The sequence below is a fragment of the Vitis vinifera genome, chromosome 7, assembly GCF_030704535.1.
Source record: "Vitis vinifera cultivar Pinot Noir 40024 chromosome 7, ASM3070453v1".
Taxonomy (NCBI): Eukaryota; Viridiplantae; Streptophyta; class Magnoliopsida; order Vitales; family Vitaceae; genus Vitis; species Vitis vinifera.
This window is the reverse complement of record NC_081811.1, coordinates 28,191,086-28,217,633: the sequence shown is the minus strand read 5'-3', so window position 1 is coordinate 28,217,633 and position 26,548 is coordinate 28,191,086. Positions and strand designations below refer to the sequence as shown.

Genomic DNA, 26,548 nt, shown 5'->3' with positions numbered 1-26,548 from the left:
ATATTTTTCAAATATTAAGTTATGTGAATAAATACCGTATCATATAACTCTCCAAATATTCTTTGATTTCGTTCATTAAATGTAAACGTAAATAATGATAATAATAGCATCCCATCAACTATGAAAGTACCACAAAGTTTTTTTTTACCTGCCCCATATCTTCAATGGATAAATTCACCATATTTTTTATATTTGTCTTTTAAATTTACATTACATAAAACAAATTAAATCCAAATAAATAAATTTTTATTCATGTGTCAAATTAAAACTTTTTTTTCCAAGTAATATCATCAATAAGTCATGTTTAAGCGAGTATTTGGTAAACCGACTTCATAACTTAATTCACTTAATTTAAGTTATTAAGTAAATTAAACATGTTTGATAAAACGATTAAATCATATAATTTAAAGTTAAAAGCATCGTTAAGTAATAAATAAAATCAATCAACTTATTTTTAAGTTTACATTTTTTTTTTTCATTTGTTTTGATTACTTCAATGGTTTGATTTGCTACTCTACCACCTCTGATGCTACTAACCTCATTCACCCTGATTATAATTAATGGGAATAAATATGATTTAAAATATATTTGAATTTAATTTTATCAAACAATCTTAATATTTAAAATAATAATTAAATAACAAGTTTTAAGTTAACAACTCACGTATAATTTAACTTAAAAGTCAACTCAAGTCATAAAATAATAAGTATTAATGTTTATCAAGTATCCCTTAAATCTTAATTTTGTTTAGTACTCGCCAATGATATATTTAGATGTGTTTAATATGTTTATGTGCTCGTTATATGAATTTATTTGTTAAATTTTGTATGAATAATTTTAATAAAATAACTTATTTGACATTTGACTATTAGAATAAAAAAAAGTCAATACTAAATTAAGATGATAAATTTTATAATTCACCTTAAAAAAATCATATATGTAAAATGGTATAAATAAAAATCATCATGTTCCAATTTAGTTTCTAAATTATTTTTAAAGCAATATCAATTATATTGTACCCAAATATCAAAAAATTATTTTATTAAGATTTTTTATTATAAAAAAATGAAACGAAAAACCTCATATAACACGCACCTAAATAAATATCTATCTAATAAATAAATAAATAAATAGACGGATAGAAGGATACACATAAACTTGAGAAAACTGTAGTGGGAAACCGGAGACGATCTCCTTTCCCTCTTTCTCCCCCCATCATCTCTTCAAATTCGGACCGCCCGCGTTAATTTCACGCGTGTCTACCTCTCACCCCCAAACCCTACATTTTTTCACAGACCGCCCAAAGTATATTCTCTTCAAATTTTCTACCTTCTCTCTTCTCCATATCTCCAAATCCTAATTCTCTCTCTACAATCCACCTCAAACAATGAAGAGAAAAGTTAGGCGACAGCCAACTCAGAAGGAAGAATCCAATTCTTCCAAAGCCCCCACCAGAGCTAAGCGGGTCAAAGCTTCTAAGCCTGAATCGGAGCCCGAGTTCTTCGAGGAGAAGCGCAACATGGTATAGTTGATTGGATGATGTTTGATTCAACAGTGCTTGATTGGTTGGATCGGTTTTTATTTGATTTTTATTATTATTATTTTTATTTTCTGGGTGATCTGTTTGGATCTTGATTTTTGGGTTTTTGATGTTTTGGTGCGCTGTGTTTGATTGTTGAGCTAAAATGCTGGTAACCTCTTGGTCTGTGTTGGTGGTCGGTTGAGCGGAAGAGAAGGAATTTGAATGTTTAGTAGAAGGAATCTGGATTGTTACTTTGATTAAGCGAATGGTGGTGTTTGGGCTAGCTTGACTGGTTTTTATCGGGTATTTGAAATGCTACTCTTTGTTTCTCACCCCAAATCTCCTGGGAACCAAACGGTGTCATTTTCACTTTGCTGCTTTTGAATAGTTTTTGTTTCTTCTTGAAGCAATTTGGAGCTGCAACTGGTAAATTTGTGTTTATGAATATCACAGATTCATTAATTATACCCTGTTATTATGCTAGAATTGAATGGCATAGCATCAACAGGGCAGTACAGTATTGTTAATTGTTGATTTTTGGTTTGCATATCGTTAGTTGTTGGTTTTTGGTTTATTTAAAATTGAGTTTTACATATTTGGACGGAAATGGAGCTGGTAATGATTGTGGTTCTTAGAAAACATAAAATAGATGAAGGCCGGTGTATGCAGTTCTGCATTTGTCTACATACTATTAAGGAGCACCATATCATTGTATTTAAACTTTACCTGGTTATGTTTTGCAGGAAGATCTGTGGAAAGAGACATTTCCAGTTGGGACAGAGGTCTGAAACTATAATTTTGTTTTCTCAGCTTTTACTTAAAACATCTTAGTATGTTTTATTGTTTCTTCTTAATAAATAATTGTATCTTTCAGTGGGATCAATTCGACTTGCTTTACCAATTCAAGTGGAACTTCTCTAACCTTGAAGTAAGTCAAATAATCATCTTAGGTTTATTTATTTATTTTTGTGAGCAGTTTGTGGTTGGATGACTTATTTTAAAATAGAAGTGAAAAAAAAAAAATTGAAATGTTTAGTGCTTAAAGTATTCACCTAACTGTGGTCAGAAAGCATTCGAAGAAGGGGGAAAACTATATGGCAAGAAAGTTTATCTCTTTGGCTGTTCAGAGCGTAAGTAGCTTACATTATTTCGGCCTTTTATTTTTCTTGTTATCAAGACTTTGATTGTGCTTCATACTTATTGAAGAAAGACTTGCATTTAATTTTTGTATAGAGTTTGTTGGGGTATATTATGTTCTTTGTTTTCTCTGTCCTTCCTTTTTACACTGCCCTTTTCTCTCTTGCAGCTCAATTGGTTTCGTACAAGGGTGAAAATAAAGTTATCTGCATACCTGCTGTGGTGGCTGTAAGTTATTAAAATAGTGGCTTTTGAATTAGGGGTTTGGAAAATAAAGTAGTTTAATTTGGTTAACATAGGTGGCTGCAAATTCCTCACAAGATTGAAGTCATTAAAGCGGGCTCGTTATTTATAGAACCTCTTGATGTTATATACTGTCTTTAGTTGGAGTTCCAGTCAATTTTTGTATTTGTCTCCCTGCCTGACCTTTGGTACACTTTTGCCTTTTTCTTAGATTTGCTCATGTTCTTTAACTTGGTATTGAGATTTAACCTTGTACTCAGGTTCTAGGCAGCTTTGGTTCCTTTGGTATGAGTTGAGTGGCTATTTCTTTGAACACAGTCCCCAATAATAGGTTTTGAGAACTTGTGTGGTGTTTATTGGATGCATAATTTCTTTATCTCACTTCTTTAATTATGGAAATTAGTATATTTACAAAAGCAATGTAGTCTGCGAGTGTAGTGACATAATTTATCTCCTTCCATTCTATGTATTTTGTAATTTGCAAATTCCAACATCAAATACCTTTGGGAACTTGTGTAATTGTATGAACAAAATGCATGACATGTTTTGCTTTGTTCATAGTAACTACAGGTGTTTATTGGATCCATAGGTTTCTCTATCTCACCTCTTTAATTATGGAAATTAGTATATTTATATAAGCAATGTAGTCTGCGGGTGTAGTGACTTAATTTATCTTCTTCCATTCTATTTGCTTAGCAATTTGCAAATTCCAACATTAAATGCCATTGTGAACTTATATGATTGTATGAACAAAAAGCATGATACCTTTTTCTTTGTCCATAAATTTTTTCTTGTTGTTCTTTCTATTCTTGGTAGCAAATTATCATTTTTTTTGGGTAAAATTTATGGGAATAAGTTTGTCAGAATTATTTGTTTTTACCACAACATACATTTGTAACTTTTGGCTAATTTATTTCTTTCATTTTTTGGTTCTCATTGACAGGTTGTATCTCCTTTCCCGCCTTCTGATAAGATTGGAATTAACTCAGTTCAGAGGGAGGCTGAAGAAATAGTTCCTATGAAGCAAATGAAAATGGACTGGGTTCCATATATTCCTTTGGAGAACAGGTAGGTTTTGAACTGATTTCTTGGTATCTTTCTCCGCATTCATCTTTGAAGTTATTTATCCATTGATGTCCTTATGCGATCCCATTCTTCTACAGAGAAAGTCAAGTTGACAGGCTAAAGACCCAAATATTTATCTTGAGCTGCACCCAAAGAAGGTGAAATTGCTTTTTTTACTAATGTAACTTTATCATCCAAACCAGTTAGATAAATTAATATTTTACATTTTTGTGTAAGTACAATAAATTTTGTTGTTTAGTCCAGTCAACTTGGAGAGTCAGGTTGGGCAAGTATTTTTTGAATTTATGTTAGAAGTTGTGATATGATTAACTTGGGTTTTCTTGCTCACAGTCATGACTGCATTTCTAAGTCTTTAAATCAGCTATAGGGATCAGTTCTTATTTTATTTATGTTTTTATTTTTTATTGTTGTTTTTCTTATTATCATATGATTGAAAATTTTAATTTAAAATATTATATGGTCTATTAACATGGTTACATAAAGGTAATTCTATTGCAGTTAGTCAAGAATCAGACTATTAGTTGTCTCTGTTTGAAAATTTAAAAATACCAAACATGAAGCTAACTCCACTGCAGTATTTAAGTTTTACTGCAAACAATCACATAGTCTAACCTGTTGCTCTCTCTCTGAAATCTCATCTTGTTTGTGCATGCTGTAGATTGGTGCTCCATCCAGTGGGCATTGTTTTTTTGTGCAAGGAGAAGATCTAAAGTAGGAGTTTAACCAAACAGAGTGGGTGATTTATTGCAACCTGGGAGATGGGGGATGTTGGCTTGGACTGGTGTCTTTTCTGTGTTAAGATAGGTCAGAACTAGTAAATGATCATTTGTGCATCATGTGCAGCAAAAGTGGAATTGTATCACTTGAGTGATTTTAAGGGATGGTGGGTTGATGCTTTTGAGATCTATGGTGGGGGTTTTCTGTAAGTGATGGGTAGATTTTGAATTTAGGAAGATCAGGTTCATCAGAAATCTATCTTGTCTTTTTTTGCTTTGATAGGTAATATTTTCTCCCTTTTCCTCTTAGATTTAAATGTGGGACATTTCCCATCACTGCCACAACCACTTATCATTTGATTCAGGCCTCAAGGGCTTAGAAATATGCTCTTCATGTTGTCATATTTATGATGGGAAGGAGTAAAATAGAAGAATTTCCTGGGGATGAGGAGAAGAATTTTTAGGGGAAGGAGTCTTTACTTCAGCACACATATATGGGCACTTTTTTGGAATGGTTTAGATTGTATTTAGATGATTATTCCATGACCATGACAGGCTTTGTAGATTAGATTAGCTCAAAGTGAGGAGAGGGGGGTGTGTTTTGTTTCTTCCCTCTTTCTTTTGATAGTTTTTTTTTCTTCTCTTCTTTTGGAGACCAATATATGCATTGTATGTATTTTGTTGCATCTTTTTGCAGGTACTTTGTATATAAAATATTTTCTTCTTGCTTATCAAAAAAGAAAAAAAGAAAAATGGTCTTCGAATTTTTGTTTGGAAGGGTGGTGGTTGAGGAATTTGGGAGGGGGGATGGCTTTGTTTTGCTTAAGAAAAAACTATTTGATGCTCCATTTTGTTTATAATAATTTATTGGAAAAGAACAATAGAATTATATTGGTGTCAAGAAGTGAGAGTAACAAATAGAAGAGGAAGGTGCTGAGATTCTATCCTCATAGCTCTGTCCAGTGTTTGGTGAGTCTGCCCATGCTAAAGATAAAAAGGACTCGAGGGTTTGACCCTCTACCATCACAACTCTTACCCAATGAGTTGACTTTTATGTTTTTTATTTGCATTACTTGTTTGGTTTTGTATGTTGTTGTGCATCAAGTATGTGTTTAGCTGTGTTTCTTACTTTATGCATGCAGCATGGTTCCCCTCTGTGGCTTCTTATTTGTATGGAATTTTTTGGTGTAGGGCCGCTTTGAAACACTTGAAGATAGACCGTGTCAAGAAGTATGAATACTGCCTACCATGTGAGTTCTCAAACTATTTGCAGATGTTTGGACTGGAGTATCCTACACTGACCCTATTAGAGATGGCTTCTTTGTAACTAAGAATCCTTGTTGTCATTGCATAATTCAGTGCTTCACCTCTTAATTACCTTCACCATCCCCAAACTGAAACGAGAAAAACTCATTTTTGTATGAGTTTTGCCAATAACAGAAATTGTGCCTGAGTTCAGAAAATTGTATATACCTTTCAGGAAGTTTTAGACAACACAAATGACTTGATGAAATTTGAAAAATGAAGATGTCTACTGATAACTAGGTTACCGAGCCTCTTTTTCTTGATCTAATTTAATTATTGGGAGTTTGTAACTTAACTAGTTAATACTGGTGCTATGTGGACTTTCTGTTTGAATTCTGCCGTCCATGGTGGACTTCTGAAAAGCAATTTCATTTCTTTCCCATATTCGTTCTGTGAAAAAATATTATTTAGCTTGATTTTGTTCCTGTGCTATTCCAAGGATTCAGCTTATGGACTTCATGTCAGTGCTCTGTAAAATATTATTTTTAATGCATGTGGAACTAGACAGCTGACTGGTCTTATTCTGTTAACAGATTTTTATCAGCCATTCAAGGAAGATGAGCTGGAGCAGAGTACTGAGGTTCAAATAATATTTCCAGCTGAATCAAAGCCGGTAAGATGATAGCATGTGATGAGGAAAAACTAATGTCCCATTATTTCAAGGAATATTTGGTTGGTTTTATGTAGCTAAGACCAACTTGTTGATGAGTAATGACCAACAAATAGGGGTTGCTCGTATGAATAGGATGATTGAAGCAAATATACTGAAAAATTCTGTAAATTTTTCCTTCTCCTTGCAGGTTTTCTGCGAGTTTGATTGGGAGCTTGATGAACTTGAGGTACACAAGTAACTTTTTTGATGTTTGTGCTCTTGCATATAACCTGTTTAAATCGGTTGAAAATATTGTAATGACATGGTCTGGTTGCTTAAACTTATCCCCAAATTTCATTGTTTATGTATAATCATGAGCCAATTATTAGATAATTCAACAACCCTGTAAACCAGTTTGGTCAGATGGCTGTATTTTCTGTTTAGCTGAGGGAATTCTTGTTACCATCTGGTTGTGGGTTTGGTTGTCTCGCTTCTATAAAGCAATTGATACTAAACTTAGTTTAGAGTCATTTGTGATGGTTAGGCATTTAACAAGACAAAAGATGACTTGTTCCTGCATTAATTATTCTTGGGAGAGTGTTGTGGAAGGAACCCTTTGAAGGAATAAGTTCCTTTATTACTCAGAAGCTTTATAGGTTTTTCTTATGTTTTATTTACATCTTGTGCTAAATTGTACTTATCTTTAGGAGTTCACTGATAAGCTGATTGAGGAGGAGGAATTGGATGTAGATCAAAAGGATGCATTTAAGGTGATTTGCAATTGATGATATGCATGTAATTGATTGCTACTTCATGTAATAAACCATAAAATGAACTTAAATTGTTTTGCTTGCTCAGGATTTTGTCAAAGAGAAAGTCCGAGAGGCTAAAAAAGCCAATAGACAGGTATTTTATAGTAGATACCAGTCGTTGCAATAGTTTTGGTCTTGCACATAAATTTCAAATATGTGAGTACTTGTTAATTCCTTTTCTTGTAGGCTAGAGAAGCCCGAAAAAAAGCGCTTGAAGAAATGAGTGAGGAGGCTAAAGCAGCATTTGAAAACATGAAGTTTTACAAGTTCTACCCTGTGCAGACCGAGGATACTCCTGACATATCAAATGTTAAGGTACAATTTTTTTTGGTAGGCAAAAGATAATATTATTAACACCGCCTAATTAAAAGAAGGGGCACTAATGTACACAAGAAGCATAGAAAGGAGACATAAAGGCAATTAGATTGAGAGATTAACAAAAGCACCTCTCTTTAATCATCAAGAGCACAACCAATCAACAAAATCTAATATGGACAGTGATGCACCTTCTAAAGACTTTTTGCTAAAAGCCAGAGAGAGCATAAGAAAGAATTTGTGAGAGTTTGGACCGATTATTCTTCATTGACAAAAACTCTAAAATGTTAAGGTACAATTTTGAACATCCCTTCCATTGAAAGAACAAAATATCTTGGACACCACTATATTTGTTTCTTCACATGAGACTATTGATAGCCTTTGAATATTGTGTGTATTGAAGCTGGCCTTGATGCGACATTCAAGATCATGGTGTAGTACTATAAGTCGTTCCCTAGATAAGTAGTCAAAAATTAATCTCTTGATGGAATATATGTTTAATTTATTTATCTGTTGTATGCTAACAAAACATGTTTGCTAGTTTGAATATCAACTAACTGATTTCCCAAAAGCTTTGTCATTATGTGGCCATTTTTTTTTCTTGGTATTCAAATGGATCAATATGACACTAGTTCTAAATGGTTTGACTTTTACTTGGCTAATTAAGTTGAGTATTTTCTGTCGAGTCAACTGGTTTTTGACTTGGCCATGGTTTATTGAGGGTATGCTTTCCAATCCATTCTGTGAACAATTACAAAAAAGAATTGATTGGTTGTAGCAAATCAATGAATTTGGCGCCTCTTCTGTTAGAGCACACACTTGCTTAAGAATGCTAATTGCATTCTGATTCTCTTGCTTTAACAAGCTTAGATCTTAATAAATTAAGCTTTTGTTATTTATGCTTATCATCACTTATTTGAGCATGTTTTAATAATTTCTTCTTTACATGTCACATGGTACTTATACTTCTCTTCAAACTTATTCCTCTCAAATCACTTGCTCCCCTTTGGGCTCTAATTTCAAATTCTGAACTGAATGCCCAGATTGGAAGAGACAGGCCAACGTATATGAAAGGACTTATTTTATTTGTGTCCTCTGTACAAATTTTGCAAGAAATAACTACAACTCATTAATCTTTAAGTAGTAATTATTGTTGTTTGGAATGTCTTTCAGGCACCGTTTATAAACAGGTATTATGGGAAAGCTCATGAAGTTCTGTGATTGGGCTCATCAACCACCAGTATTTCTACTGCAAGAGATGCCAAGTGGTTTGCATTGGGGACTAAAGCTAGCTAATGATTTCAGGATATGTTTCATGATGAAAGTTCATAATGGAACCCTAAGGTGCCTCATCTCGTGGTCCTTTCTCGGTCTCAAGGGATTACAAGGAAAAGATGTAAACTAGTAGTTCCAAGATCTTTAGAAAACAGAACTAGGTGCTTTTGTTACCATCGGATGAAATTGTAAGAAATGTTGTTGAGCCTCCCAATCATGGGAATGATATTTCTTGAGCATTTCTGGAAAGACTAAAATTTCCCAGTTTCTCAAGTTTGTCTTAGCTTTCCAATTTATGTACTTTGTTAGAGGTTCTAATTTTGTCCCTTGAACATTATTTCTTGTATTCCCAAAAGGTTCAATTCTGCCAATGCCATGAAATAAAAATAGTTATTTATCATTTATGGAGGTTTAAATGATTGTGGATGATATAAGTATTTACAAAATGAAATTGCCTACTTGTGCAGCATTTGGCATGATGGAAAATATCATAGTGGTGATAAAGCCTTGTTTAGCAAGGTGATTAGCTTCTACATTTAGCTATTAGGGTAATGAGGCCATAGAATTTTATGTTTAGGAATTATATTTTAAAATTATTGTTTTTAATGATATGGGTAATTTTTAAAAAAATTAAATTAAATAAAATTCTACTTTTATGTTTGTGGAAAAAATTTGGATCCCATGCGTTTTCTGTAAAATTTGAATATCATGTGTAAATCCGAATAAATCACACAAGGAAATCTAATGCATGTGACACTTACGATTAAGAGTTTTATTCAAACACTTCTAAAATTTGAATTTATGTTCAACTTTCAAATGTTACTTTTACTGTTTGAGAAGCTGTCCCACTGCTTTTAAGGTTTGAGAAACTGTACCAAACATGGCTTTAGATTGACATATAGTTCCAAATCATGGATTAAATTGATTTTAAGAAGGGAATTCAGAGTGCATTTGATAATAATTTTAGAAAAATTTTATAGCCTTTCAAACACTTGAATGATAAAAAATTTTAAGTATTAAAAATGTTAAAAATACTTCCTAAAATCATTATCAAACGAGATTTAAAAATACGTTTGACAATGATTATAAGAAGCATTATTAGTCCTTTTAATATTTGAAATATAAAAATTTTAAGTGTTAAAAATATTAAAAATATTTTTTAAAATAACTGTCTAAGACACTTAAAAGTTCACTTGACAATGATTTTAAAAAATATTGTTAATAAGTACCTTTACAATGATTTTAAAAAGTACTGTTAATTTAAAAACTATATATTTTTTCAATTAAGTTTTTTTACAAAATTTAATTTTTTTTTTCAATATAAAAAATCCTTTATAATTTAAAAAAAACACTATAAATATTTTATAAAAAAAACACTTGATAGATAATTCTTATAAAAACACAACACTTCCACTAAAACCACTTTGAATAGAAACACACGTACTATAAATATCATGAAATGGTAGAAAACCAATATTGTTCACAATCTGAAAACTTGTGTAGTTTTTTGGTTTTATGCCGTGCAGCTTGGCACCGCAGTTTCCTTCCATCAGTAATCAGCATGTGATGGCAATTCATCCAGCCCCTCAAATCTCAACACAAAAACAGAATCATTTAATTAAAACACCAAACTTGAATAAAATTATGCATAAGTTTTACTAATAGAGTACAACAACTTGATGGTGATGACAGACCAAATAAAGACCTAAGCCTTTCAATATGCCAAAAGAAGAAAGGGACTTCACCATAACTGATAGAATAAATCAAGCAGCCAAGCCAACTTCAGCAGAGTACATAAGACAGACAGCTTGACAAAGAGTTGGGGCTAAGTTACGTGACTCCAAGGGCAAAACAGTAACCTTCAATAGATGCAAAATGCATGGGCTCTTCTCAGCATTCCAAATCTCAGCTTCAGTCATCTATATTTGAAAGAGAATCAGCAAGCAGTAACAAGAAACGATCTTTCCATTCACCAGGGCTTGCAAAAGGCATGAGACCACATAACAGCGGTAGGAATAGAAGTATAGCGGCATAGAAGAGAGTTCGACGGATCCAGTATGGAATCATTGTGTTGCCTTTTGCCCCTTGGGACACAGTGATGGGGCCATGGAGAAGAAGAAACAAAGCCGAAGTACATATATTTGAAACGAAATGCAGCAAGCATAGAGCCTCCCAATACAATAGCCAGTGATATCCACTACCCCCCAATGTGTCGACACAAAACTTGCCAGCAACACCACAGACAACTCCTAACAGCAAGATTATGAAAGTAACCGGCATTGTCTGTTTTGAACTTGCTGAGCGTTGGAGAAGTAAATAAGCAATAGCAACAATCATAAAGATGCCAAACATCATTCGGCTCACAACTTGAACCTGACACCTGAGTATGTAGAACCCTGAATTCAAAGATGCCATTGGCTTTGGGATCCACCAAGACTTGAACTCCTGAGACATAATAAAAGCATCATTAAGCACTTCCAATACACCAAAAAATAACTCAAAGAGGAAATATAGCCTATGAACTATCCATCATGGATGGTCTCTGTGCTCAGTGACCTAGAGACATATAATAAACAAGCATCCCAACAACAGTAGAATTTGTTAGCCACCAGGAAAAGTTTAAATGAAAATTTTGTTTATCAATTTTGGTAATTTTTGCATTCTATCTATATTTACAGCAGCTTTAAATCTACTAGGATCTTTTGCACAAATCAACTCAATATACATTCTTGGCCCACCCTTATCTAATGGTTTAAAGTTTTAAGTTTCATTAGCAGCTGAACATGTTATGAGAGGCTTGGTTGGCAGGATATCACGAGTTCAAACCTCACCACTATGTTTATTTCCCCCAATTTATTGAAATGTGCAATCCAAATAGAAGGCTGCAGCTAAGTATACACTCTTGGCCACCATTACCTAAAAAAGGTCAATTGCTAGCTTAACAGGATCAACACCCAAAACCTTGTTTTATACTTAAAGTTAAAATGTGATCCTGCCGTCAGAAGTTGAAAAAGGACATCTGCAAGGCATAAGGAGGACTGTATTTGTGCAAAAAGTTTTCCTACACATGCTCCAACAATTGTCGTGCCTGAAACTATGTTATATACAAACTCTACTATGAGCACAAACCAAAAGAAGCATGAATTGGATAGTCCTTCCAGTCCAGTAAAGGAAATACTTCCATAACTGCAGTCTTGGAAAGGGTGACTTGTTGAACAATTAGAACCATACCGTCAAATGTAATTTAAATATTTTGATCTAACTAATAAATCATAATGCAGAGCACATTCATAAATTACTTCAAAAAGAAGCTAACCAACAATAATGCTCAAATCTTGGGAAATTATTTAATCAGCGAAAGCCAATAAGAAGAAATTGCTCTTGCCTTGTGAGAAGCTGTACAGGTTTCTGTAGCTTCAGTGATCCTTTTGAATGAATAAATATATGCTCCATATACAAGAGATCCTGACATGATAAGCAGACCTGCAACAAGACAGTCTATGCACTTCCTAAGCAGCTCGGCATGTTTCGTGTCTTCTAATTGGTTCTTGAATTTTTCAGCTTTGAAGGATGCCTTTGAGATACCCATAGAGAATTTCATCCTTTCCAGAAGATATGAATCAGAGTTGAGAGCAAGCTGTGTTTCTTTCAGTTTCATCTTTTTCATGCTAAGACTAAGCTCAAGTGCTTTGAGGTCATTAGAACGAGCTTGCTCAACTACAGATTTCTCGAAAGTGCTAACTGTGGACCGGTTCATTACAGAGCCTAGACTGCTTGAAGAAACACATGCCAGTTGTTGGCTTATTTGTCCATGAACAGTAAGCTCCCTGTTTGCAGAATCTGTTTGTATACTCTCTTGCCTTTCCTCAAGAGTGTTCAAGCATTCCAAAGTTGCAACAGGGTGCAAACCCATAGATGAGTGATGATCACTTATGCTGGAACTACTTATCGTATCTCCTCTGTTGAGAGGCACAGGTAGATTCAAATCTGAACCAGAATTTTGCACATTAAAGTGGCTCAAGTGACCTCCTACCTTGTTCAGAGGTGATTCATTAATCAATCTAAGGGTCCTCAAGGTGCTCCCAAATGATTTCTCAAAGTTCCTCACAAAACAATCAAACTTGTCTCCAAAAACCTGTTGGCACATATTTGAAACAAAAGATATATTCATCGGTTTAAGACCTTCAATTCATGAGATATTGATATGAACAACAAAAAGTAAACTTGGAAAACCAAAGTTAACAGATGATTCAGCAGTTTAGGATCTAGCTTACATTGGCTAAAGATTCTCTGACAGCCATAGTGCAGATCTGCAAACATGTACATTCAAATAGTCAATATCCCATAATTCTAACTTCCACAGAAACAAACACCAGCTGACAAGAATGCGTGGAGGAAATACACAAAGGTTGTGACACCCACCATTACTGGTGGGCTTCACCTCTCAATGCGCCGATAATACATCAATCCAAATGGAGCAACAACTGGATGATCCACAGCTGAAAAAAATGCCAGCTGGGTGATTTCAATCATCTAATCTCACGGTCTAGCAGTAGATTTGCAAGATCCCATTGGAACATTCAAGAATTAAATATGCTTAACATTTGGTTGCCAAATCAAGAGCTGGTTGATGGACAGTCACCAATTGCTGCGTATACCCATTTGTGGAAAGCAAGATTCCAACGTACAGATCTTAGAGAAGGATTAGAAGAATACCATTGAAAGATGATCAACAGACATCCTTTCCCCTGCTTCATCTTTTCTTTCCAGAATCTAAAATCAAGAAAGAACACATCCACATTATCAACCAACAAATGCTGAATTTAATTAAGGTAACTGCAGAAGAAAACGCGACTATTTTCTCTTACAAGAACTTCTCAGCATAAACATATAACATGAGTTACTTAGAAAGAGTCAAATGTTTGATAGAGTTTCAAAAACTGTTTGAAGCCAAGACAGCAATGCCTCACAGGATCCCCCATTAGACTCAAGAAAAATGTGTAGATTTGGAAAGCGTAAAGGCATAGGCCTCAAGCTCTTGACTGCCCTTATTCCCTAGCCACTTTTAAACACTGAAGGTCTGAGATGATCTCCATATACATGAGATTTAAGACATGCTCTCTCATTCTTCAAAAAAAATCCAAAAGCATAAATTAAGTCTCAAGGAAACATAAGACTAATAAATTCATGGGAACAAAAAAAAAAAAAAAAAAAAAAATTTAAAAAGGAGAATCTTGGCACAAAATCGTAAAAGCAATGAAGCTACATGGAGATACACAAATTCTCAGGCATATAGAACAGAATACAAGGTTCAACCATTTCATGGAAAAGCTACAAACTTTAAGAGAGCCAAAGAAGTTAAAATCAGCAGCTTTATTATGTTTTTATGTTCTTTTGTGGGACTTGAGATACAGAAGACTCAGTTATCAATGAACCACCTAATATCAACTCACAAAAACACTCCCCAGCAAACTGATTGAGTGGAATTGAAAATATCAAATCCACCATACCAAACTAGTCCAAATAGAGCCTTAGCTTAATTCTCACAATATTTGGGCATACGTCCATGGATCCATAACTTACCATAATGAGTCAAATACCCCAATTGTACAATGGATACAAATGCCATTATGCCCATGAACAAAATCATCAAAATTAGCACCCAAAACAGCAATTAGTCTTTTTAATTTTTATTTATTTATTATTTTTTCATTTTTTCATTTGTATTTTTTTAAAAAATAATTTCAATTTAGTTATTAAACCTCTTTTTTGACGTTGAATCTTCACTAAAGATGGACCCCTTTACTAAAGTTCTTAAAAAGCACACTAAGTGCAATACAACTATGAACGTCCAAAGTTGACAAAGAATATCAAGCTTAACTGCATGGGACTCTACCTTTTCGGTGGAACTTTCATTATCCCTAAATCCTAATTGTTCTTTCTTTCCAAATACAGTTATTCTAGTCTGATACAGATAATTCTACACAACGCCCACTGCAATCCTTTCAACAAATCCACTTCAACAACAGCACATCAGAACCAACAAACTATAAGAAATTAATCAACAAAATAAAAACTTTCCTGAGAAAATTCGAAGAAATTCCAATTACCACCAAGAATCAACCCCGGCATTAATAATCAAAATCGAAACTTTCTCATAAAAATATTAAAATGCCATAAGAATCAAACCCAAAGAAGAAAGTAAAAATTCCCCAAACCTGAGAAACAATGGCCGCAATCGACATTCCCAGCGGAAGAGCAATCGCCTCCGCCTCGCTCTCGCTGCGACGATTCAAACCCATCAAAATTCTAGGGTTTCGACGCTTGTTTCCCACGCGCACATACATTGAATTCGATGATGACGACGGCGCAGAGACGTCAACGAGGGCTCTTTTCTTCTTCTTCTTCTTCTTCTTCATGTTGATAAGCTTCGAAGCTGTGGTGGTGGAAGCCGAGGTGGGGGGAGGAAATTGGACCGTTGGGTTTGCATGAGAGATGATGGAATCGACGGAGATTGTGTCAACAAGGTCAGCGTCGCTGGATTCTTCGGTGGAGCCGCAAACACTGGATTCGAGGGTTTGCAGGGAATGTAGAGGCGTGTCCATGGAAGAGCGGACAGAGTGAGAGGTGGGAATCGGAAATTTTGAAAAAGTGGAGAACAACCGTCAAATAGTTTTATCCAGCTCAGAATGATGAGAAAAAAAAAAAAAAAAATTAATTTTATACACATTTTTATAATTCTGTAAAAAATAAATTGGATAAACTTTTAACAATCAATAAGAAAAAATAAATAAAGCTACTAATTTTGTTAACCAAAAGTCCAAAATATTTCTATTTTTTAATTATAAATATACCCTAAAGGGATGAAAATACCTTTTTTTTTTCAAATAAAAAATGTAAAAAAAAATAATTTAATGGAAGATAATTTTAATCTAAAAAAGGGGTCAAATTATTTCATACTTTAATTAAATAACCTTGTTTAATCCGGGTCAAGTTTTCTTGTTTAGAATTTATTTTGAATTGGGTTTGGACCAAAAGTTTAAGTAATTTGAGTCTTTCTCTTTAATGTTTTTAATTTATATTATTATATATACAAGTGTTTTCTATTATATGCTTTCAATTTTTTTTAAATGTCAACTTTAATTATATTATATTATGTGCCATGTCACTTTTTTTTAAATTTATTATTTTTATTTTTATTTTTATTAGTACGACCATTGTCAACATTGAAAAATATGTACATACCAATCCAATATCACTTAAATTTGTAAGAAATAAAAATATAATTAAAACACAAAAAAAAATATCAAGGCTTAATTTCTCTCACGCCCTTGAGACTTGGTGTAAATACAATTAGTCATCATCGATTGATTTCAAATTTTATTAGTATAATAAAATTTATTTTTTGAAAAGATTTTAAACAAGTATATTTAAGGATTCACTAAATAAGAAATTTTATAGATGAAATTTCATGTGAATGAAATTAACTCTATGACGAAAATATAAAGAAAGGAATTGAGATATGATTTAACGTGACCGAAAAAGACAAAAATATAACTAAAAATTGAGAAAAAAAAACTATAATATCAATAATATAATAAAAACAATCACTATAATTAATATTTATAATATAATGTGGATTGGATCATGGTATAGATAAAATAATTAGATATTACTAATATGATCGAGATAGAAAACTATAATCTTTTTGCATAAAGCATTGCTTTTATTTAGATACCTCATGCCCTAAAATCTCTGATGGGGGACCATTTTACTTCTTTTTGTCCAAAATCTTTCATTTTTCAGTGAGGTGCGCATGCATATAATACCCAAAAGGATAAAGGGTTTTTTGATACCTTAAAACGAGTGGTTCACTTGTACCCACCGATCACACCGTTGGATTCCACGTAGGATATAAACATAGTTTTAAAAAAACTAATTTTATTTTATGGGTAGGAAAAATATAGAATTTATTTGGTAATTGTTTTTAAAAATTGTTCTTTAATATTTTGTAAAATAAAAGTTTGATCAAAACTTAAAATGTTTTTGATTTTTTTTTTAATATTTTAAAATAATTTTAATGTGTAGTGTTTTATATTAAATTATTTTACATGTTGAGAGAATGTTTTTTGACTAATAGCTACATAAACACATATTACATTTTACCCTTATTGATTGAAAATAGTATATGTGATTACTGCTATTTTATCAGTCTATTTATCTCCAATAATTAATTATCATTGACCATGCCTTACAGGAATCATCGAATCAATAACAAGCCTTGTTTGAAGAAACTCATATACGGAACGTTTCGAAATAATATCTGGAGTGAGAGATTCAATTAATCGAAATATTGAAATCGATCACACTAATCCAAGACTAGAATATTCGGAGGTGTATAATTATTTTTTAAAACAACTTTAAAAAAAAGCAAGTGAAACAATAAAAGAACAACTAAAAGATGTTATGTAAAAACAAGAACAGAAAACATAAAATAATTTTTGATTTTTGAACATGTTTTCTTATTTTTTTGTTTTGAAAAACAAAATATTGTTCTCGAGAACCATTACTAAACAAGTACCTAAGATCTGTGGCAGCTCAAACAAATAATGTAAAAATTAACCTTATTGAAAAAATTTGTTAATTTCATTCATCTCACTTGAGATTTCAATTAAATATATTTAGTCTTCATATGTTTAAAATTTCATCATAGATGTATTCAGTCGAAACCTCGTAGAGATATTGAAATGAAGTCTCTAGAAAAAGTATTTTGAAAGTCCTTAATGACATTTGTAAAATAGAAATCCATGGAATAGATTTAAACCAAACAAACAACACAAAATGGTCACGTTCATCAGATTTAATTTGGTAAAGTCAACAGACAAATTAATAAGTAAAAGAGATATTATATATAATAGTTTTTGTTACAGAACTTGGATCATACTTGTACAAAGTCAAAAGAAATTAAACCCAGACTTACATATACGTGTATATATAATAATAATAATATTAGTACTTGGATTATTCAGAATCTCTACCGCCGGTCAACTCCATTGTGGGGATGAGTAGCTTGCCATAATTCTATTACCATTTCCATCATTTTCTCTGATTCTACTCCGATTAAAAGCTCCAGTCACCAGGCTGTCGCCATATCCCATGGCTGCTGCAGCTTCGTCTCCATTCATTTGTGGCCCAAGTGAATAAAACCCACCATTAAAACCTTGAAAATCTGGGTCGATAGGAATAGATTTATTAGCTTTGTTCATCTGGTTTGAGTTGAATACAGCAGACTGGTCTTCATGTCTAGCGACGACGTTGTTCTTTTCTCCTTCCGTCTCTCTGTACTTGCTGAGGTAAACCTTCAAGGGCCCAACGTAGTTTTCGAATCCGAGCATGGTCATGGCCCAGAGAAGATCATCGCCATTGATGGTTTTCCTCTTCTCGCGCTGGCATTTGTCGGAGGCTTCGCCGGTGATGAAGCTTATGAACTCGGACACGCATTCCTGGACGGTCTCCTTGGCTTCTTTCGATATCTTTGCGTTGGCCGGGAGCGATTTCTTCATGATCCGGCTCACGTTGGCGATGGGGAGGAAGCGGTCTTGCTCCTTCGAAGAAGAAGTGTCGGAAGATGGGCTGCCGACGGGGCTATTTTGAGCTCTTTTCCCTGTCATGGAGATAGCGCAGAGCGAAGTTGATACAAAGAGAAGTGTTATAGTGGGTGAGAGTGGAATTTGAGTTGAGAGTTTATAAGGCGTGAGAGAAAGAGAGAGAGGTAGGAGAGGATAAAAAGAAGGGAAATAAAGAGTGGAAAGGCGGTTGGGAATGGATACAAAAGGAAAGAAACAAACACTGGCTAATGACAAGTTTTTTGTGTGGAATCTTGAAGCCAAAAAAGAGAAACTATATGTAAAGCGAATCATACCAAAATATTACATGGTCCAACCATCAACTCTAAACTACTTGTATGGTATTTTTATTAATCAAAATTTTAAGATGGGTTTAGGGTTTTTAATCAAACTTTTAGGGTTTATGAATATTATACCAATGGACCAGGTATCTTGTAAGGGAGTGAAAAGGCAAAGTGGAGTTGTGGCTGGAATTCACTCTCAAAATATGCTTCACTTTGCTCTCTCCTCTGTTTCCTTTATGGGTTTTGTTTCTCTCCCAAGATTCTCAAAATATCACATTCATCTTCCTTTTTGGCTATACTTATCAAAAAATATTCTTTTTGGCTATGTTCTTTTTATTTTATTTTTTAGATTAATATAAGTAAATAAAGATAATCATTCAAATATCAATTATTTTTTATAATTAAAAATAGATTATTTTCCAAAGTTAAAACACTTTGGACAATTAGACATGCAAAAAGACAAATATGTTCCCTACTTTTATTTTTTAAAATTAAAAATAAATTATTGAAAAAAAAGTGTGTTTTTATATATTCATATAAAAAACATAAAATAAGAATTCAAACTTATAAAATATAAATTTCAAGCACGTATCTAAAAATAATTAACGGTTTATTTACTTTTTTTGGGTCAAATGTACTACTTTTGACTATTTAGATACCATCTTAAACTATTCTAGATATTTTTTTTGACTGGTAAATAAATAAAATTTAAATTATTTTTAAAGAGTTTTTATTATATAATTATTTTTATATGAACGTGTAGAAATACAATATATATATTTCTCCAACTTATACCATTTCCATGTTGACTTTCTTTGATGTATCTTATGCCATTCAAACTTGAATATATTTTGATTTGCCAGCTTATGTAAACCTAAGAATAGTATAAACTATTCGAACCCTAGAAAAAAATTATATACCAAAACCCTAGCTAAACCCTTTAAACATGGTGGTGACAAATGGCTTCATATCAACCCACCTTCACCTATGCTAGTACGGCTTCATTTTAATTGATGTCCCCAATCCCCATAATAAAATAATAAAAATAAAAACTAAAGTCTCAACATTAATTAAGATACAAACATGGTATTTTTTTAATATGGGTTTTCTACCAATTATTTAAATGACAACTACATTATAGAATCTAGAACGATCAAAGTTTAGGGTTTGACAATGGTGGAAGTTTCTAGGTCAAACTTAGGGTTCTATTAATTATTTCTTTTGTATGATCTTGTTAGAAGAGACATGTCCATGTATAAAATTTATTATTGAAAATTTTAAAAGAATTGTGGAATATTATTGAAAGAAAGCATCCAAGCAAAAGATTTTCATCACCCAAGACAACTTCAATTAATAGATGCCATATTTTTCACTCAAATTTAGGTTTTATGTATGAAGAGAAAATTATGAAATGCACAAAACTCACCAATTAGTGTTGATGAATACCAACAATTTATTTTATAATAAAAAATAAATAAAAGTTAATTTATTTTATCTTATTGAATTTTTAAAAGTTTTGGAGAAATTATAAAGAGTTATTGTGCTATTTTTTTTGGCTTTGATATCACTTCTTAGATATGGTTTTAATAGTTTATATGAAAATTAATTGATTTTGAATGGAAACAGATCAAAACTTTTATGATATTTAACATTATATTCTATAAATTTATTTTAAAAATCATTATTTGGATGATTCATTCCTCGAGCTTAGTACTGACATTGTTAGACCCTAACACATTTTATTTTATAATAAAAAATTTAACCGACACTTTATATTTAATTCATTCTTAAAAATATATTTCATATCTACACTCTCAAAATCCCTCAAATGCTAAGGCCAAACTTTTTGGTATTTTCTGGCCAAGATAGCATATATAAAATGCTCCTATTGTCACAACAAAAGGACACAAAGAAGTTGAATGAGATTTGGTCAATAACATGCATAAGCATATGCTCTGTTATAGTGTTGTAAGCCATTTGAACATTTATTATTTGCATATATTAATGAAAAGTCACATGAAGTCAACAACTATATGCCCATGATGTAATTGAAAAAATAAATTGTTTAATCAAATTAAAAATGGTAAATTGTTGTTAATTTTGGTTCTTAAGGCTACTTTGACTTCTTAAGGCCCCACTTTCCATCAACATCACATAGACCATTGATTGTATATTGAGGGATGAAGTTGATTTTTTCTTCTAAACCTTTTGCTAGATGAGCCACCCATGCCTAGATTTCAATGTTGTATTATTGTGCTTGAAGGCCGGCTAGTGTTGATTGTCAAGTAATCCAATTGAGTTTACAAATTGGTTGATTATACTCATTAATTATTAATTAATTTATCGTTATATTGATTTGATATATATTGTTGGGAGTGTTTCTTCATAATTCAAAATTTTGAATTAATATATTTTATAAAAGTCTTGACTTTAGTTTTTTTCATACTTATTTATTTATTGAAGACAAAATATAAATTAGTTTATCAAGATTATTGATTGGAGTTATATTATTAGAGTATTATATTACTTCATAATTTAAGTTTTTTTTTTGTTAATTTATAGTTTAATATAGTATCAAAATCTCGATTTTTTTTATAATTTTATTTTATTATGTTATTAAACTCATATGCAAGCTAAAAAAATTACTCGTAAGACGAGGGTAATGGCTCTTTTAGAATAATTTTGGTGGTTTGATAAAGAATTGATGATGAGCATGACCTCTTTCAAGAAGCTTAGGTGAAAACAATGGTTTGTTCAAGTTTATATTTGTCTTTGTACAAAACAAACTCATTAGTATGTGTGAACCCAATGATAATGGTATCTTGGAGTGCCTTTGAGGTGGGTCGAAAGGCTGAAGTCAATTCCATTGATTATTTTGTCTTGGGTGTGCTTCTAATCTCATATAAGATTTAGGGATGACAAAAAAACTCATTGGGATGAGGATGGAAGAGTGACAATCGGGGTCAAGACAAAAAATTTTAAAATCCCGTCCCCTACCCCAATTATATATTACTATATTACAAAATTACAAAAATTAAACATAGAATTATAAAATTGAAATCACTAATAGGAATTCATAGTAAAAAATGGGGAGTTTATTCCCCTAACAAGGAATCCTTAATATTCTTGCCCCGCTTAATCTATGACAGGAAATGAAGTGAGGATAAGGAATAATTTTACAAGTAAGGATAGAGCCTTTTTAGTGTATGATCGATTATAGGTCTCAGAACTTTTTAGTTAGAGTGATTTATTAACATTTTGAAGAAACAAAGAGATTTATGCATTTCCCAATCACAATGTGAAAACTAATTTTTATTCGATTAAAAGTACTTCCATTAAAAAAAGAAAAAGGGACAAAAAAAGAAAAAAGTTGTCATTCTTATTGGGCTTGGGGCTCTCCATGTGCAGCCTACACCATGCCTTAATAAAAAGGGGCTGTGGCCTAAATTCTATGAAGTAGCAGCAGCGAACCTCAAAAGGAAGAGGCAACTAGGAAGCACACAGGGGGAAAAGGGAAAACCAACAAAAGAGCAATCAAGGAAGCAAAGAAAAAGAAGAAACCAGAAGCAATGAGAAGAGGACACAGGAAGAATCAAGCAAGAAGAAAGGGGAAAAAGAAGCAAGAAAACTAGAAAGTAAGAACAAGAACAAAGGAGTAAGGAAGATGAAAAGCAAGATGCGGAAGTGGAAGTATTTGGGCCATTGGGTATGAATCTGATTGCCACTCGAGACACCTCAAAGTTGATACCTCAAAATGAAGCCTGCACCATATCACATCATTTGAATAAACCTAAAAGGGCTTTTGTCTCTCTTATAATGGATTCTTTCTAGGAATATTAACATGATTATTTTCTCGTTGCTACCATCTCTTTTTGGGTCCCTGTTGAAATAATTAGATGAAGATAGATTTAGCCTTATTGGTCCATTATTTAGTCCCTGGTTGGATTGTCTTATGAAATGCCAAAACCTCCTTTTTCAAAACTCAATAAGAGCTTTTATGCTTGTTTGACTAATTTTGTTTAAGGAGTTTATGACTTGAAAAAAGAGTTGGTAAGAAAATGCTACTTCTTGTAACAGTTTTATTTCGACCTCTATAAGAAGTTTTTTTATGTTTAATAAAACTTTTATAATATTAATATTACTCTTAAAAAATTATGACTTTCGACTTTGCCTTCGGCTTCCAACTAAAGCCAAAAACAGGAAGCTATACCGAATGAGGCCATAGTAACAGTTTCCAAGGCAATTTCAAACCTACACTCCAAAAGCAATCAATGATGGATTATTCCTTTAGGCTATGTTTGAAATATTAGAATAAAGAATGAGAATGAGAAATCAATTCTATTTCTCATTTATTTGGAAATGGAAACCACATCCCACTCTCACAGGATCTTGATTCATTTCTTCTACAAGATATTATGATTCACCTCCATTCTTATCCTATTTCCATTTCTGTTCCACACACCAAACACATCCCTAAAGAAACCTGAAGGGAAAAAAAAAAAAAAAAGACTATCAAAATGCTTGGACCTAATAGGTACCATACCAGACTAAAGATTCGTAAACAAGTTAAAGAAATGAGACATAGGTACAAAGTAATGACACCTAGATACAAAACAATGAGATTACTGTCAAAGTACAAAGCAATGAGATCTGTTTTTGGCTATGTGGTTGTTTCAGATTGGGTGACACTTTTGATATGGTACCAAAAAGATCTAGGAAAGTAAAAATTAATTTCAGTGTGCAATTAGATTTAAAACAGATATCGAATTGAGAACCTCAAAAACTTTTGTTGATGTTATACCTCTAGCAGGAAGAATGCACTCGAGCAATTCATCCATTGCTTTTGAGGATCTTCCCATTTCTATGAGACAGTCCATTCCTTAGCCTTCTTGATCATGCAACTGAACTCAATCTGCAAGAAGAAGAAGAACACTTGATTGGTTAAATAGTATGTCATCGACCCTTTTTTTATTTTATTTTTATCAACATAGGTTGCCTAGTTGATGTTTTTAGGGTAAATAACAAAAATCGCCCTGTACTTTCATTTGTGTCTCAATCTAGCCCTTTCATTTGCAGCAATATCGATCTTAAACTATACTTAAATGTCAAATAGGTCATTCTCTTAAGATTTTACATCAAAAACTTGATAGAGAAATCCATGTGACAAGCTAGTGTGTGTTTGAACAAGTTTTTATATGATGTTATTTGGATATATACAATTTGTTCACTTGCTTGTCACAAAGGTTTATCCATCCATTTAGATGAATTTTTTTTAACAGAACAGCTTGTTTGACATTTGGACATAACTTAGGGTTGGCATTGCTGCAAAAAAAAAAGAAGAAAAAAAAAGGGGTTTAGGGGCTAATTAAGACATGGGAGTGTGGAGACGATTTCTACAATTTATCCATGCTTTTATTCCTAATATGATTGAGACAGTGTTTGGCTCCTTGTTCCCCAAGAACAGTAAAGATTCCTCATAAATTGTTGCTCTAATTAAACCTATCTAGCAGTGCTCTAAATTATATTATCCATACCTAGAAAGGTGGCAAACGATTTCCTAGGAGCTAGAATTTGGAGCACCACTCTAGTAAGAAAAGCATGATCTCTATAAACTTCTTATGTGATAGAAGTCTTCACCATTCTTTCCACCCTAGGGGTGAACCTCTATTTGAATATCAATGAGACATTTTTTAATGCCTGTGGCTCTGCAACTTAATAAAACCTGCATATTTCCCAGTTTGAGATCTTTTTACAAGTAATTTCCATGGAGTAAATCACTACGGGACTGATTTGATGAAGACAGATTTACGATATATCCATTGTCTGAGTAATAACTTTCTGGCAACCACAATCACAAACATATTTAGATCATATATTGATAAAATTCCTCATAAAAATGGCACATAAGCACACCATTATCATCTATGGACATATTCAAAGAATCATGTATTTATATAACCGTGAGCATGCTTTATAAAAGAAAACAGGATCAGAGTAAAGGCATCATACCTGAGCTTCTGCAGTTATTCAACTTGTGCTCAACATTGGTACAAAATGGAGTGCTGTTTTCAGATATGGGTTCAACGGCAAATTCTGTCCATTCTAGAGAATTATGAAAGATATTTCACATTCCCAAAGCTTTCTGTTCATTCTCTGAAAGGCTTTTCCAGCAAACACTGTGATCTCAACACAGGAAAGGATGGAGATGGAAGGTACAGTTTAAATCTCACAGAAGTCCAAGGCTCCCAAAAAAGAAAAACAAAAATTTTGCTATGCCAAATTGAATAGAAGATGCCATTTGGATCCTCATTCATCCACTTCCTGTAAAGTATGACCCTTGTAAGCTACCAACAATTCCTCAGCATCATCTGCAAACCTCGATATAAACTTGTCCAGAAATTCTTCATCTGTCAAACTCAAGACATTAATAAAACTCGGCTCCCTCTTCAACAGCCTCTTTGACTTCAGAATCTGTAAAACCCTGTATCGAGGAATGACCCGATCCTCCATGCTGAGCATCAAGATCGTAGGCCTGTGAACTAACAGTGTCTTTTCAAACTTCATGGTGTTCATGAAAAACTCCATTCCCAGCTTTAATTTCTCCTCGGAAGCCCTAAGCAACCCTGGTGTCCTCCTGAACATTTCGATGCATTCTTGTTCTGTAAACCCCCAACTTCGAAACAATTCAAACTTTTTCCTTAAAGTCTCATCCCGCAGGCAGCTAATAGTATACAGAGCATAAACCAACATCCTCGATTCAATTGAAAACCCCATGTCTACAGCCCGAGAAACAAGGTCCTTAAGAGTGGATTGCTTTATAACAAATAGTCGTGGCTGCCGCGTCAACAGCATTGAGAGCTGAGACCCAACAATCCCACAGCTCTCCAGGAACGCAATGTTGGAAAGCAACAACTCAGGGTTTCTGGACAAGACCCAAGTGCACCTCCGCAAAACACGAATCAAATCACCATTGTTTTCATCATCTGAGAGCGTTTTCTTGAGAATTTCAATGCAGGGTACCAATTTTTTCTCCAAACTAATAGTCAAAACCTTAGAATTCTTGGAAATGAACTTACCCAAGTCGGCACCCACAAGACCCAGTTGCTCAAAGAACTGGACCTTCGGTTTGAGGGTCTTATCGATATCGGAGAACAGTATCTGGGGCCCAACACGGACCGAAGTTCGAATGTGGGCTTCGGAGAATCCGAGGTCCCTGAGAAAATGAATTACAGATTGGGGGTTTTCTGTGGATTTGGCCCACCAGAAGCGGTTTGAGATTGAGTTGGCTAGGGTTTGGGAGAAGCCAAATGTTTGAATAAGGTAGTTGACGATGATGGGGTTCGGTGAAGAAGAGAGAGTGGATAAGCGTTTGGAGGAGAGAGAAAGAAGATTGAACAGCGCAGGATTTGAATTCATATTTGCAGCGAATTTCATTTCATGGAGGAGGAGGGAAAAGGGCCGGAAAATTCTCATTTTCATTTTTCTGGTGTTTCTTAGTCTGGGTATTCATTGCTTTGATCTTCGAATCTCTTAAAAACGATTATGGGAGGAAAACGATTAAACGGAATTTCATCTTATTAGGGTTGCACCGTCACCCCTGCCTCCGTGGCTACTACCTACTGCCTCCGTGAATAC

The 26,548-nt window shown here is 33.3% G+C and overlaps 4 protein-coding genes across 5 annotated transcripts; 1 reads left to right on the top strand and 3 right to left on the bottom strand.

Moving 5' to 3' along the window:
• Positions 1–1,143: 1,143 nt before the first annotated feature.
• Positions 1,144–9,405, top strand: LOC100247396 (protein HEAT INTOLERANT 4). Its single transcript, XM_002280259.5, has 14 exons — positions 1,144–1,522; positions 2,266–2,304; positions 2,397–2,450; positions 2,589–2,652; positions 2,829–2,887; positions 3,846–3,970; positions 4,066–4,125; positions 5,896–5,954; positions 6,543–6,622; positions 6,810–6,848; positions 7,309–7,371; positions 7,460–7,507; positions 7,600–7,728; positions 8,902–9,405. Exons 1-14 carry the CDS (start codon positions 1,388–1,390, stop codon positions 8,947–8,949), a joined length of 1,002 nt encoding a protein of 333 aa, XP_002280295.1. The 5' UTR covers positions 1,144–1,387; the 3' UTR covers positions 8,950–9,405.
• Positions 9,406–10,596: 1,191 nt separating this feature from the next.
• On the bottom strand, positions 10,597–15,674 carry LOC100242265 (protein CPR-5). Its single transcript, XM_002280278.4, has 5 exons — positions 15,222–15,674; positions 13,720–13,776; positions 13,278–13,313; positions 12,389–13,138; positions 10,597–11,448 (listed from the first exon to the last, which is right to left on the bottom strand). The coding sequence occupies exons 1-5, from the start codon at positions 15,606–15,608 to the stop codon at positions 10,915–10,917; spliced, it is 1,764 nt and encodes a 587-aa protein (XP_002280314.1). The 5' UTR covers positions 15,609–15,674; the 3' UTR covers positions 10,597–10,914.
• A 2,219-nt stretch (positions 15,675–17,893) lies between these two features.
• On the bottom strand, positions 17,894–18,786 carry LOC100245836 (nuclear transcription factor Y subunit B-1). Its single transcript, XM_002276264.4, has one exon. The coding sequence runs from the start codon at positions 18,672–18,674 to the stop codon at positions 18,048–18,050; it is 627 nt and encodes a 208-aa protein (XP_002276300.1). The 5' UTR covers positions 18,675–18,786; the 3' UTR covers positions 17,894–18,047.
• A 4,711-nt stretch (positions 18,787–23,497) lies between these two features.
• LOC100268158 (transcription termination factor MTERF5, chloroplastic) lies at positions 23,498–26,548 on the bottom strand. 2 transcript variants are annotated; one of them, XM_019220887.2, is made up of 3 exons: positions 25,990–26,540; positions 24,923–25,896; positions 23,498–23,825 (listed from the first exon to the last, which is right to left on the bottom strand). In XM_019220887.2, exons 1-2 carry the CDS (start codon positions 26,390–26,392, stop codon positions 25,220–25,222), a joined length of 1,080 nt encoding a protein of 359 aa, XP_019076432.1. In that variant the 5' UTR covers positions 26,393–26,540; the 3' UTR covers positions 23,498–23,825; positions 24,923–25,219. The 2 variants fall into 2 exon arrangements, with proteins under 2 accessions (XP_019076432.1, XP_002276330.2); XM_002276294.4 differs by having other exon boundaries at positions 24,923–26,548.

What these genes read in the sequence shown, in the direction of transcription:
- LOC100245836 (XM_002276264.4), bottom strand. Translation starts at nt 18,674, where the DNA reads ATGACAGGGAAAAGAGCTCAAAATAGCCCCGTCGGCAGCCCATCTTCC.
- LOC100242265 (XM_002280278.4), bottom strand. Translation starts at nt 15,608, where the DNA reads ATGGACACGCCTCTACATTCCCTGCAAACCCTCGAATCCAGTGTTTGC. An exon ending in CTGTTGATCATCTTTCAATG is followed by an intron (nt 13,314 to 13,719) that starts GTATTCTTCTAA and finishes ACATGTTTGCAG; the next exon opens with ATCTGCACTATGGCTGTCAG. An exon ending in TCAGAGAATCTTTAGCCAAT is followed by an intron (nt 13,139 to 13,277) that starts GTAAGCTAGATC and finishes ATGTGCCAACAG; the next exon opens with GTTTTTGGAGACAAGTTTGA.
- LOC100268158 (XM_002276294.4), bottom strand. Translation starts at nt 26,392, where the DNA reads ATGAAAATGAGAATTTTCCGGCCCTTTTCCCTCCTCCTCCATGAAATG.
- LOC100247396 (XM_002280259.5), top strand. Translation starts at nt 1,388, where the DNA reads ATGAAGAGAAAAGTTAGGCGACAGCCAACTCAGAAGGAAGAATCCAAT. An exon ending in TCGAGGAGAAGCGCAACATG is followed by an intron (nt 1,523 to 2,265) that starts GTATAGTTGATT and finishes TATGTTTTGCAG; the next exon opens with GAAGATCTGTGGAAAGAGAC. An exon ending in GGGAGCTTGATGAACTTGAG is followed by an intron (nt 6,849 to 7,308) that starts GTACACAAGTAA and finishes ACTTATCTTTAG; the next exon opens with GAGTTCACTGATAAGCTGAT.